The 11,497-nt window shown below is 45.1% G+C and overlaps 1 protein-coding gene across 1 annotated transcript; it reads left to right on the top strand.

Moving 5' to 3' along the window:
* On the top strand, positions 1 to 9,916 carry LOC137663664 (killer cell lectin-like receptor subfamily G member 1). The gene is made up of 5 exons (XM_068401114.1): positions 1 to 118; positions 5,774 to 5,866; positions 6,622 to 6,773; positions 8,723 to 8,826; positions 9,805 to 9,916. Exons 1-5 carry the CDS (start codon positions 1 to 3, stop codon positions 9,914 to 9,916), a joined length of 579 nt encoding a protein of 192 aa, XP_068257215.1.
* Positions 9,917 to 11,497: the final 1,581 nt, after the last annotated feature.

The raw sequence follows: 11,497 nt of genomic DNA on the forward strand, positions 1-11,497 counted from the left end.
ATGGAGGGAAGCAGATCAGAAACTTCTGCAGCTGAAGCAAGTGAGGAAATAATTTATACTTCTGTCAAATTCTCTCAGACTCCTCCACTGAGGGCCAAAGCTGGACGGGAAAGGAGAGGTAAGGAAGCTGGATGAGGTAGGTCAACAAAAGATTTTATTTCAAGCAAAAGCAAGTTCTAACAAAAACACTCTGAGCTGGCCACTGACTTTGCGTACCAGCTCATGGTACTGTTGCTTTTGTTCTAAAATTACCACAAGTATTTTACTGTGATAAAAGCCGATGGGTCAGAGTCCCAGCATTTTTCCCCTCCCTCTCTCCGTGAGACCCCTTTCGGTGTTTACTCCTGGGCTTTCAACCCAAGCATCCTTTTCTCCAAAAGAGGTCTGCAGTTTTAAAGTTGTCTGCTTGTCAGCAATAAGACATTGTCTGCAATAGTTCTTTGAAGGGCAGGCGAGATGCAAGTACAGATAAATCAGAAGCGTATGCTAATCAGAGATCAGAGACAGAGGAGGCATATGAGATCATCCACTCTCTCTCCCATGGGGCTCTGCAGGATTCTTTTGTGATACATTTTTTCGTGTGTTTTCTCTGTTCTAGTTTTATATACCTCCCAGTGAGCAAATTTTCAGCTTTTGCCTTGAGACAGTTCTGCAGGGCATTTTACTACCAGGAAGATTTTCTTAGTGCTTTCCTTAAATTTTCTTTTCCCTTATTTCTGCTCAATTCCCCCCGTTCAGGCCTTGCAAATGTCACACTGAGCAATTTCTCTGGCTGCTTATTTCAGAAATACTGCCTTAGAAGAGTGAGATTTTGCATTGATGATCAATCTTTATAAGCATCTCCTTCCCATGAGATGATTGCTTTTCCTCTAAATGCCTGTGTGCTTTAGATTAATTGTGTTGCATGGGGTGCAATGCTAATGGTTGACATTAGCTTTTTTCTGAGCTGTTACAGCAAAGGGGGCTCTTGCTCTGGGATGCGAGATTTCTGTGCCTTGATCAGAATAACTCCATACATCTGTGGTTGTTACTGCTGCCTGGTCACTTGCTGCGCTATGGAAACAAAGCCCAGAAACCCCAAGTTCCTATCTGGTAATCACACTCCACCTGCTTGGAAGGCAGTCTTGCTTTTGCATGTGTTTTCATCAGAAATGATGTTTTCTGTTGCATCAGAAAACACAGGGACATCCCTTGATTCCCTTAGTGTTCACTCTCAGCCTGTTGGAGGTGGAAATTACCCGATGCCCGCTTGAGATGTTTGCAGTTTTCTTTTTAATATTCCTCCTCTCCAAATTCCTTTATGTAACCTCATCTTTTTGAGCTGAAGTCAGAGGGCCTAAAATAAGGAAGCTGATCTTTGAACACACTTTCTGTGCATATTATTTGATTATTTCCCGTCTCTCTTCTGCATGCAAGGAGTCCCTAAGGAGTGCAGTTTAAGTACCTTTCTTTAGAAGATCTTTATTTTCAACTCTGTCCCCGCCTCCATCACTTTTGAGAGATGTGCTCTCAGGTATTTAATCTGTTTTCTAATGCACACCCTTGCTACCAAGTCATCCCTGTGATGCAGTATCACAGGTATATCACAGGTGTCTACATCAGTCCTTTGGTCAAACCAACTGGTTTTGGGTCTCATGGACTCCTCGAAAATGAAGTGTTGCCCTGTCTGTCTTCTGTTTGGCTTCCAGAGAGCCTTAGATATGCCACACTACCAAAATGTCAGTCCAGCAGTCACTTAAGACAGTGTTAGCCTGTGTGGCATGCTCGTAGTAACAGCAATAACCAGGTCTGTGCCATCGCCAAGGACAGGATCCTCGTTTCTCAAATCCTCCCTGACGCTAGGTAGTCATGCTGCTCCCATACTGATGTAGGCAGGAGCTGAGGGGAACTATACGGGACAGCACAATGACATTCTTCAGATTGTCCTAGAAGACTTGATTTATAAAATGCTAACAGCTTTCAGTTTTTGAACTGAATCTGGACTCCCAAACCTAAAAATATTGGGTCACATTGCTTGCAGATGAATGCAGCGTATGACAGTCATTTCTCCAGAGCACTGACAGACCTAAGTGGGTGTTTGATATACTAGAAAGTTATAACATTGGATACTTATGACAAATGTCCACCGGTCCAATTCTTCTTGGCAATGGTTGGACTCGATGATCCCAGAGGTCTCTTCCAACCTGACTGATTCTGTGATTCTGTGATTCTGTGTGATTCTTTCCCTTGGGGACACTCTTCCACAGTTCCTCAGACAACTACTTGGAAATACTTCTCGATGCTCCATTCAGATTTCCCTCTTGGTTTCAAACTCATCCCAGGTACTCTCCCTTCCTCTTCTACAAGAGCTTCACATGTACTCCAGGGGCCGAGGATCAAGCACAAACCCCTGAACCTGTTTTAGAAAGGGTTAACTAGAGGGACTTCCTTTTGCAAGGGGTAAAAATCCTGATTTATGAGATTTTTTATTCCACTTCCCTGGGTTGATCACTGCAGTTCAAGTGAGGCTCAAATTCACCTTGAAGGCTTCAATATGACTTGCCCTCTTCGCTCTCTTTTTTCCTCCCAAAATTATCTAATGGCATATTTTTTCATTTTTAGGAACTGAAGTGAACTCTCCCACTGCTCTGGTTGTGGAGGTGCCCTGGGGTTTTGTTTTGATGCTGAGTCGAGTCAGTTCCTTTTTTCTGCTGTTGGTTTGAAACAATAGAGGGTGAACTGCTCTATTCATTGCCAGGAGGCACCAGCTCGGATGCCCGGTGCTGACATTTAAGGCTTAACTGTTTCACTGACTGTCATCCCAGTCGCCTTGTCCTGGACGTAGCTTTCCCTAAAATCCAGAACAGTTATCTGGAGGATGCAGGAGATAGCTTGTTTGAGAGGCAAGAGAGGAAGGAAAACAGAAGTGCAAATCCTCAGAAATGTGGTCTAAGAACAAAGAATTATGTTTCGACAGGTATTTATCCCCTTTTACTTAGTTTTCACTTGTAATCTGTAGAGAAGAAGCTCCACCCTACCCCTTAACCTCGGCCGACTCCATTCTCTTGAGGCTTAATCTGATGGCAAAACCCATGTCACCAGAGATACAAAGGTGACCTTACAAGAGGAATAGAAAGCAGGCAGAGAGAACAGCTGGGTAGTTCAAGTCCTTCAGTTCTCCCATTGTCCTCTTGTGTGAAGCTGAGGAGTAGGTTGTAACTGAAAAGTCTTTCTGTATTTTGTAACTGAAAAGATATGGGGTTTTGTTCTTTAATAATGATTAAAAAAATAAATAAATGTTGCTTTTTTTTTTAACTGCAATTGGGGCAGCTAGAAGATCCTGCAAGCTTCAGGAGACGTGACAAAACCATTACCTTAGGAAAGATCTTTCTACCAGAAGAATGATGCTTACAGCTTACTCTCCCTCGTTACCTTAGAAACTTTTTTTAGCCAAAACTTCAGATCTAAATACATTGCTATAAATACATTGCTATAAACCAGAAACTGGTCTGAAAACTGGTGAGCCTGCAAACTACTCTAAGATAAAAACAAATTAATTTTTATTGATTTATTGATCTGGTCTGCTTTCTGTATCTGGACAAAGTTTCCAATGCTTAAATGATGCATTCGTGTTTTTAAGTGAAGTCCCTTCCCCTTCTGTTTCAGCGCTGGCTTTCTTTGTCCTTCCCACAATATTCTTGATACATGATGTGCATTTGTTTTCAGCCTCCACTGAGAGATCCTAAAAAAAGTCTCCCCTACTGCTTACAAATATTTTATTCTTTTAGCCATCCCTTTTAATTTCTCTGTGTCAAACTTCTTCATTTTCCTGTAGTTTCCCATTTTGAAATTATTATACCACAGTGCCTTTTTGTTGTCGTCGTTGTTTTTTGGCTCTGTTGAATCTCAGTGCATTTGTATTCACTGCGGCAGAGAAGCTGCTGGATGGAGCCACGGTGGGCCGGGTGGCCTCAGCACGGCGCAGGGCAGCCACCAGCTGCTTTGCTTTCTGTGTTTCTCAGTTCGCTGCTCCGCAAGGTGCCTATTCTAAGGCTGTATCTAAGCATTCAGCCTCAGCATCATGCCCTGACATGGCATTTGCGTAATTTAATGTGATTAATTGACACTTGTCATCACTGTGCTTCCCTCACAGTTGCTCTGGGTTTTTTTTTGACGGTTCATGAGTTCTGTCACCATCCTTGTCTGGCAGTCCATAATATAATTCCAACCCTATGCATTTAGTAGTATTTGCCTGGTCTGTGGGGATGCTGTTACTGTTACTTTTTGATGCAGTTAGTTATATAACCTAATTTGACTGTCATTATACTTGAGCAGAGAACAGTCCTCTCTGTCTTCCCTGTGTATTTTGTATCCTACTGCTATGACATCCTGCTCACAGCCCTTCTACCAAGTTTCCGATGTATTTGCTGTGGTCTTTGGTTAAAGCTAGCCTTCCCCTCCCTCCATCTTAGCCCTTAGACTCCTAGCCTTTTTAGGGAGTACAAATATGTTTCTTTGGGTCTTGTGGCATGACCGAGAGAGAATCATCTCAGATTTCATGAGCTCCACCAGGGACTTTGCCACTGGATTTGGGTAGAAGTCTCTGGAGCACCACAGTAGCAGGATGTGGTACATAAGCTTAAGGGAGAAGCACAGGGAAATCCTGGGTTCCTCAACATCAGTAACCATTAGCTGCACGTTTAGTGCTTCTTATAAAGTCCTATTGTCTATGCAGCTGTCACACTGAGATTAATAAAACAAGCAAACCAAACCCCCCTGGAGCTCATCCATGGCAGTAAGTGTCATACTTTCCTCAACCTAGGAGAGAGGAAATTTTAGTGCTGAGATTTCAAACAGCTTATGTAAAGTGAGTGCCTCTCAGCTCCAGGAGATGACAACAGGAAAGCAAGGTGTAGCCTGGAGGTTAATATGTTGTGCTGTACATGAGCAGATCTCTACATGGCAGTCCTGCCCCACCCTTTGAAAGGAAGCTGTGCTGCGCTATGGTGGAGGCCACCCCAAAGAGCCACCTTCTGACGCTGGCAGCAATTGAACAGCGGATGGTGGTGGTGAAAGTGTGGAGGGGCATCCCAAGGTCTTCAAGGCTGGCCTTTCCATCCTGCCATCCCACCACGGGAGACGCAGATGAGAGCGTAGGACTGACTTGGGAGTGTCCCTGGAAGATGTAACGCTACTGTGTGTCTAAGCCTGTGAATAGGATGCTGAGGTTAAACCTGTCACTGTTGCTGAAAAAGCTGGAGGAAAGACCTTGGTGGGTTTTTTTGCATTTGAGCTGGAACATGGTGGTGGTGGCAGTGCAGCTCTGGGTTTGCACCCTGAGCTTCAATGCTGAGGCAGGAGCAGGCTTTCTGGGAGGCTCCTGCCAGTGCGAGGTGCCACATGGTGCCTGGAGGGCTCTGGCTGACTTGGGGCTGGTGCTTCCTCTCCTGGGGTCAGCCACCGCAGGGGCTGGACCAGCCGGCTCTGTGGCCCCGCAGGGGCAGAGCTGTGGCTGACCTGGAGACAGGTACTCCTCTGGGGAAGCTCAGGCAGGAACTGACGGACCTGGGCCCAGCTGAAATGGGGCCCTGGGCCGGTGGGCAGGAGCGTGGGGAGGGCCCGAGGAGGCTGAGCAGGGACAGTGATGGCAGCAATGTGCAGAGTATAGACAGACAGGGATGCTCTAAGTAGCTCAGTTCCTTATGGAAATGCCCAGGACACAAGCAAACGGCCTAAAACCAGTGTCAGTTTCCATGTGGCTCCTGTTCACTGTGGTTTCTTTTCTCTTTTACAGCTCCCTGTCTGTGGCCAGCAGTTGTGCCAGTCTTGGCTATAGGCTTTGGGATACTGAGCGTCATCCTAGCAGTTGCTTTGATTTGGAAGATGAGTAAGTGCACAAAGAAGTACTGAGGGTGAGCAACCAACAGCAAAGGACTGGAGACTCTTCTAAGCACAGGTGTTCAGACACTGGACTCCCTTATACGGGGTTAAATTAAAAGCTATTCTAGGTTTCTACCAGTCTTAAGTCCCCACTGCCTATCCAGAATATTTTGAAGAATATATTCCTTGTGCAGACCACAGGCAACCCATTTCAAATCCTGTGGCAAAGAGCAGTGAAACATATTGAAAGGTTTTTGTAGACTTATCTGCTGTAATTATAGTGGTAAACTGTAGAACAAATATGCAACGTCTGTAACACTTTTGCATGCATGCAGAAGGTGCTAGACCACGTGGGAGAGCCTACTGTTTGCTGCTTAAAATCCGCTCACCTGATGTGTGACATGATCATACTGTACCCACAGAATGACATAATTTTTTCCCTTACTTTTTGCACACCCAGAGTGTCATCTGCTTTCCGATAGCCAACTTTGATTCTCACGTATCTGAGTAGTTCAGAGGAAACCTGGGCAGAGGCGGTTGCACCAGCATCAGCGTGCATGTGACTGTTGTACGAAGATTTGGAAATTGCATAGAGGATCTGAAGTTCAGTGTTCATGCGTTCTTACTTTTAGATGCTTATTCTGACTTAAGTTTTCTGCATTGCAACTATCCAGAAGAGTTGCTTTTCAGCAGGTCCTTGCTGACGAGTGTCTTTCTGTTGGTTAATAGTAGAGAACAGCTGATATTTTGATTCCTTTACAGGTGACTCCCACCCACGCTGCCCTGAGCAGTGGATAGCCTACAGAGGGAGCTGCTACTCCTTCTCCAAGGAGGAGAAGGACTGGAATTCCAGCCAGGAATCCTGCCGGGCACAGGGAGCTCATCTCCTGGTGATCAGCGACACCCGTGAAATGGTAATGGTTTTCTTATTCTTTGAGGATCTTCCATTTCCTTGCAGGTCAATCTCAGTGACTGACATCCAAGCAGTGCTGTCACTCTAGTGATATTTTGACTTTAAAGGAGAGGAAGGATTTATGACTGTGACTATAGTTATAGCTGTAGTGCACTTACAGTTTCAGTATGCACCTTCAGAGTTCCCAGCAGGCAAAGAAGCAAAGGAGAGAAAGGAGAGGTGAGGGTCACTGACAGCTAGTCAGAATCGTCCTAGGAAGGATGTTAGGAGACAGCCTTCTCTACTGCCCCTTTCCACCTCCCCTCCTAGCCCCAACAAGGCTGATATAAATGATTACAGGAAAAGACTGTGGCACTGTGCAGTCTCTGTACTCATTGCCTACAAACCAATACGTCCCCACTCTTCAGAAATACTTCCTTTGCAAAAGCGATGCCTCTCCTCCCTGCAACTGCTCCAGCTCCTCCTGCTCAGTGACCCTTGCCACTCCCTGTGTTCACGCGCAGATATTTATTTCTCAGTCTGTTTTCAAGTTTACTTACTCTCTCTGCCCAAAAACCTCAGTTGTGCTGGTGAAATCAGAAACCATCTGTTCCTCTGCTCATTTTCCAGCAGATGCTCACCGGGGGCAGAGGCATGTATGACCACTAAAGAAACGGGTAGAGCTGATCACTAGGGAGGTGAGGCACGTCTGCCTAAGTAGAGTGGAAGTGCTTGATCTGGTTTTGCACAAGCCAGGGCGTATTAGCTCAGGTCCAATGAACATGCACAGCTTCCAGTCCCTGGACAGAAGTTGCATTGTATGATGTTCTGTGGGGATTTATGACTGGCAGTACGTACCAGGCACTCACACTTTCTTAGACAAATCCTGGTTCCTTGGGAAATACTCATCTTCCCCAGATTACCCATTTCTCTGCACAAAGACAGCCTCCCTGGTCCTGCTGCTTTCTTACTACTGTCTCTGCTACTAGAGTGCTACCCATTATCCCTGCTCAGACTTCCCCACATAAGCAAGGTTTTCTAGCTATCCAGTTATACATGCCTTAGACTGCAAAGGCTGTGGCTGTTCAGCCTCGCTTTGCCAGGGAAGCACAGTCACCTCCAAACCACGAGCAACACTCAAGCATTCCTCAAGCTACTCCTATTCCCACCATTTTACCAAGCCAGTTTTGTTAATGCTTCTGTGTGAAGATGTCTGTTCTGAAGCTTTGTTTATGGCAGCAGGAGATAAGGATGGGGCCCAGCCATACCACTGAAAGGTTGCTGTTGTTGGGTTTCATTGCAAATGTGGACAAGACAAACTCCTCTCTCTTGTCTTTGTCTTTTATTTTTTTCTGGGGAGGGGGGATGGAATTTACTTCAGGGCTGAGTTTCTGTTGCAGGCTTCACCTTTTAACAGTAAACAGGAGTTAAAGGTTAGGCAAAAGGAAATGAACATTGAAAACACGTAGGAGGAAAGTTTGTATAAAATTTAATGAGCTTTGGTCCTGGGCTCTTTACACAGATCTGTCGGTGCCTGCGCTTCCTGCCATGATCTGATTTTACCTTTAATTGTTAATACTTTGTATTAGCTCGCTAGCTAGTTGTATGGTAGAGCGTTAATATTAATACTAATAGCATATGTTCCTATATAAAGCTCTGTGTAGGAGGCTCCAGGAACCTGGGGTGCAGTTGGTTCACATATATTGTCCTGAGAAATGTCCTTTGAAGGATCTGCCCAGGACCCTTGAAAGCATGCTTACTTCTTTGTGAGTGTACACATAGCTGTTATTCCAGGCATGATCTGCAGGGCTGATCTTCCTGGTTAGAAGGTGCAGAGAAGCAACATTGTCAGCCACTTAAGGAACAGTCAGGCAAGGGGATGTATCTTGCTCTCTGTTCTCTTCACTCATTCTTACCTCGGTTTTTAAGCTGGCTGTCACTAGTCACTTTGTAATTTGTCACCATTTCTAGGACCTGTTCAAGAGTATTCAAATAGGATGTTTCTGGATTGGACTGAGGAACAGCAAAGGCTCCGGCTGGATTTGGGAAGATGGCTCTATATTCAATGGCACCGAGTGAGTTTAATTCTGTTTTAAAAACAAGAGTGCTAATTCAGATTGCCTGTTGTTCCACAACACCCAGAGTTCCTGCACCAGATCTCAGAAGCTTTCTTCCTGGACAAATTTCCTTCTTACTGTCACCTGTATGGCACTGAACTCAAAAGGGTCTACTTCTTACTGCCCTGCACCTTGTAAAGGCATGTACCTGTGAAAAGCAGGGCTAATGTTAGTATCTCACTCTCTACTTCCTTCCAGCTGCTCACATCAAGAATTACTTGCCTGCACTGCCCACACAGTTGCTCAGTCAGAAAAGCATACGATCCATCTTGGCTTTACTGGGTTCAGCCACCTTGCACCCATTTTGCCAAGTGCTGGTGTCACTGGGTGCGAGGACCCAGCCCTTTGCTCTTTTGCTGGTGCCAACCCAACTCAGAACTTTAATTTTTCTCAATATTTGCTTGGACAAAGCTCAGCATTCTGCATGAGGGAAAACATTATGATTTGGTCCAGTGACTTTGCCTGTCCCTTTCCTTTTTACAGCAGTTACAATGAGTTAGTCTCTAACACTTCTCCAGCAAGGAAATTTGCCCAAGATCTCACTGTTGGTAGGTCAGTACTCTAAGCACTTGACTTAGTTCCCTTCTTAAATCCTGCTTTCTGTTCTTACAAATTCCTTAGAGGTGATCATCTTTCCATGAAATTCTCAGCACTGCCATTCTCATGCTGGTGAATATCACTGTCACTGCAGGGCATTGCGTCTATGTTTGGTTCTGATTTGGGTTCCACAATGGCAAAATTACCTAGATGTGTAATCTTCAGGTAGACAGGTTTTTTGGTGTACGTTTTGTTTTCTAACAGCTGCCCTTTGGAGGTTGGATTCTTTCACTTCCTCTAGGCTCCACCCTTCAAAATCAGATGTTTTTTCTTCCTTGCCTCCAGGAGACAATCTCAGCATTTTCTCTCAGTCTTACTTTTGTTCCATGTCTCTTGCAGGATCCTCTCTAACAGCCCTGTGCAACACTGTGTTGTCCTGATGAAAAATCACTTTCAGGCCTCCAGCTGTGAATTTTCAGCTCCATGGATCTGTGAGAAATCTCTTAGATAAATCCCATGTGCGTTTTCATCTCGTAACCATCTCATCAGTGGTAAAGTGGATCATTGCCCTGCAAACCAAAGCTTTACACAAGACCAAGGACCTGCCCTTTCTGCACCCTCACAAAGGTGCTTTGCAGGGACAGGCTTGTTGCCTATAAGGGTGAGTTATCCTCAGTGGTAGATCCATTCCCAGTCCACATGTGTTGCATTACTGATATTTGTGACCAGATGAGACCCGGGACACATTCTCTGCCCTAGTCTTTGCCTTGTTTGTTCTATAATGGCAAACAAAAGTTTTGTCGCAACAGATGCTAGGTCTTCAGATCTCTGAGGGTGAGCTGGTCATTTTCCTCCATTCCTGAGCATCAGATTTCATTTCCATTCCCTGCATCTCCATTGTCTGGTGCCAGCAGGACTGGGGAAAATGGAGCCTGCTGTTCACTACCACTAATATATAAACGGAGTTCTCACAGTGGCAGCCTCTCCTTTTTCATCCCAGTGCTATGAGTGAGAGAAAAGAAGGTGAAATGAGACTACAACTTCTGTAAATCCAGCAGTGAAAATAAACATCCAGTACTGTGCTGGAACAAAAGTGTGTACCCATGTCATTGCTTTTCTCTGTTGGAAGGAACCAGCTGCACACCATGTTTTATAGGCCAGCTTCAACGAAACTAGTCAAGAGGCTGGACTTCTGGGGTCAAAGGAATACAGTTAATTGTGTGTTATTATTGAATCAACCAAGAATGTGTTTCCCTTTCTATCTCTGCAGCTTCATACTGCAGACAGAGGAAGCAGTGGACAAATCCCTATTACAAGGATCTTTAAGTTCAAATACAGCAGAGACAGGCTAAGAGTGTGAACAGCATAAAGCCACAGTGAACGTTAAGGGTGGGACAGTAGGTTGCATTTCCACACACCTGGAAAACTCTTCTTTCCACCCAGAGATTTTGTTCCAATAAAGGAAGATAAATTTTTATTAATTCCCAATTATCCTATTTATCCTAAATATATTTATATCATATTCCAATTTATTATTATCAGCAGGTTAGTGGTAGATGTTCTGAGGGTGTGTGTTTGTTTGGGAGAGACAGGCTGGAGAAACGGGCTGACAGGAATCTCATGAAGTTCAACAAGGAGAAGGTCAAAGTCCTGCACCTGGGAGAAACAACCACCATGTACCAGCACATGCTGGGGTTCACCCAGCTGAAAAGAATCTTTGCTGAAAAGGACCTGAGGGTCCTGGTGAACACCAAGTTGAACATGAGCCAGAAATGTGCCCTCATTGCAAAGGAGGCAAATGGTACCCTGGGCTGCATTAGACAGTGTAGTGCCAGCAGGTCGAGGGAGGCGATCCTCCCCCTCTCCTCAGTGCTGGTGAGGCCACACCTGGAGTGCTGCGTCCAGTTCTGGGCTCCTCAGTACAAAAGAGACATGGACATACTGGGGAGTCCAATGAAGGGCCACAAAGATGATGAAAGGACTGGAGCATCTCACATAAGAGGAAAGGGTGAGGCAGCTGGGATGGTTTATCCTAGAGAAGAGAATGCTGAGGGGAGGTCTTGTTAATGTATATGTAATGTGTATATATATA

The sequence above is a fragment of the Nyctibius grandis genome, chromosome 5 (assembly GCF_013368605.1).
Source record: "Nyctibius grandis isolate bNycGra1 chromosome 5, bNycGra1.pri, whole genome shotgun sequence".
Taxonomy (NCBI): domain Eukaryota; kingdom Metazoa; phylum Chordata; class Aves; order Nyctibiiformes; family Nyctibiidae; genus Nyctibius; species Nyctibius grandis.

Bases quoted from the DNA above. Each gene is read 5' to 3' on its own strand.
- LOC137663664 (XM_068401114.1), top strand. From the start codon at position 1: ATGGAGGGAAGCAGATCAGAAACTTCTGCAGCTGAAGCAAGTGAGGAA. The intron at 119-5,773 runs GTAAGGAAGCTG...TCTCTTTTACAG, and splicing joins AGCTGGACGGGAAAGGAGAG to CTCCCTGTCTGTGGCCAGCA. The intron at 6,774-8,722 runs GTAATGGTTTTC...CACCATTTCTAG, and splicing joins TCAGCGACACCCGTGAAATG to GACCTGTTCAAGAGTATTCA.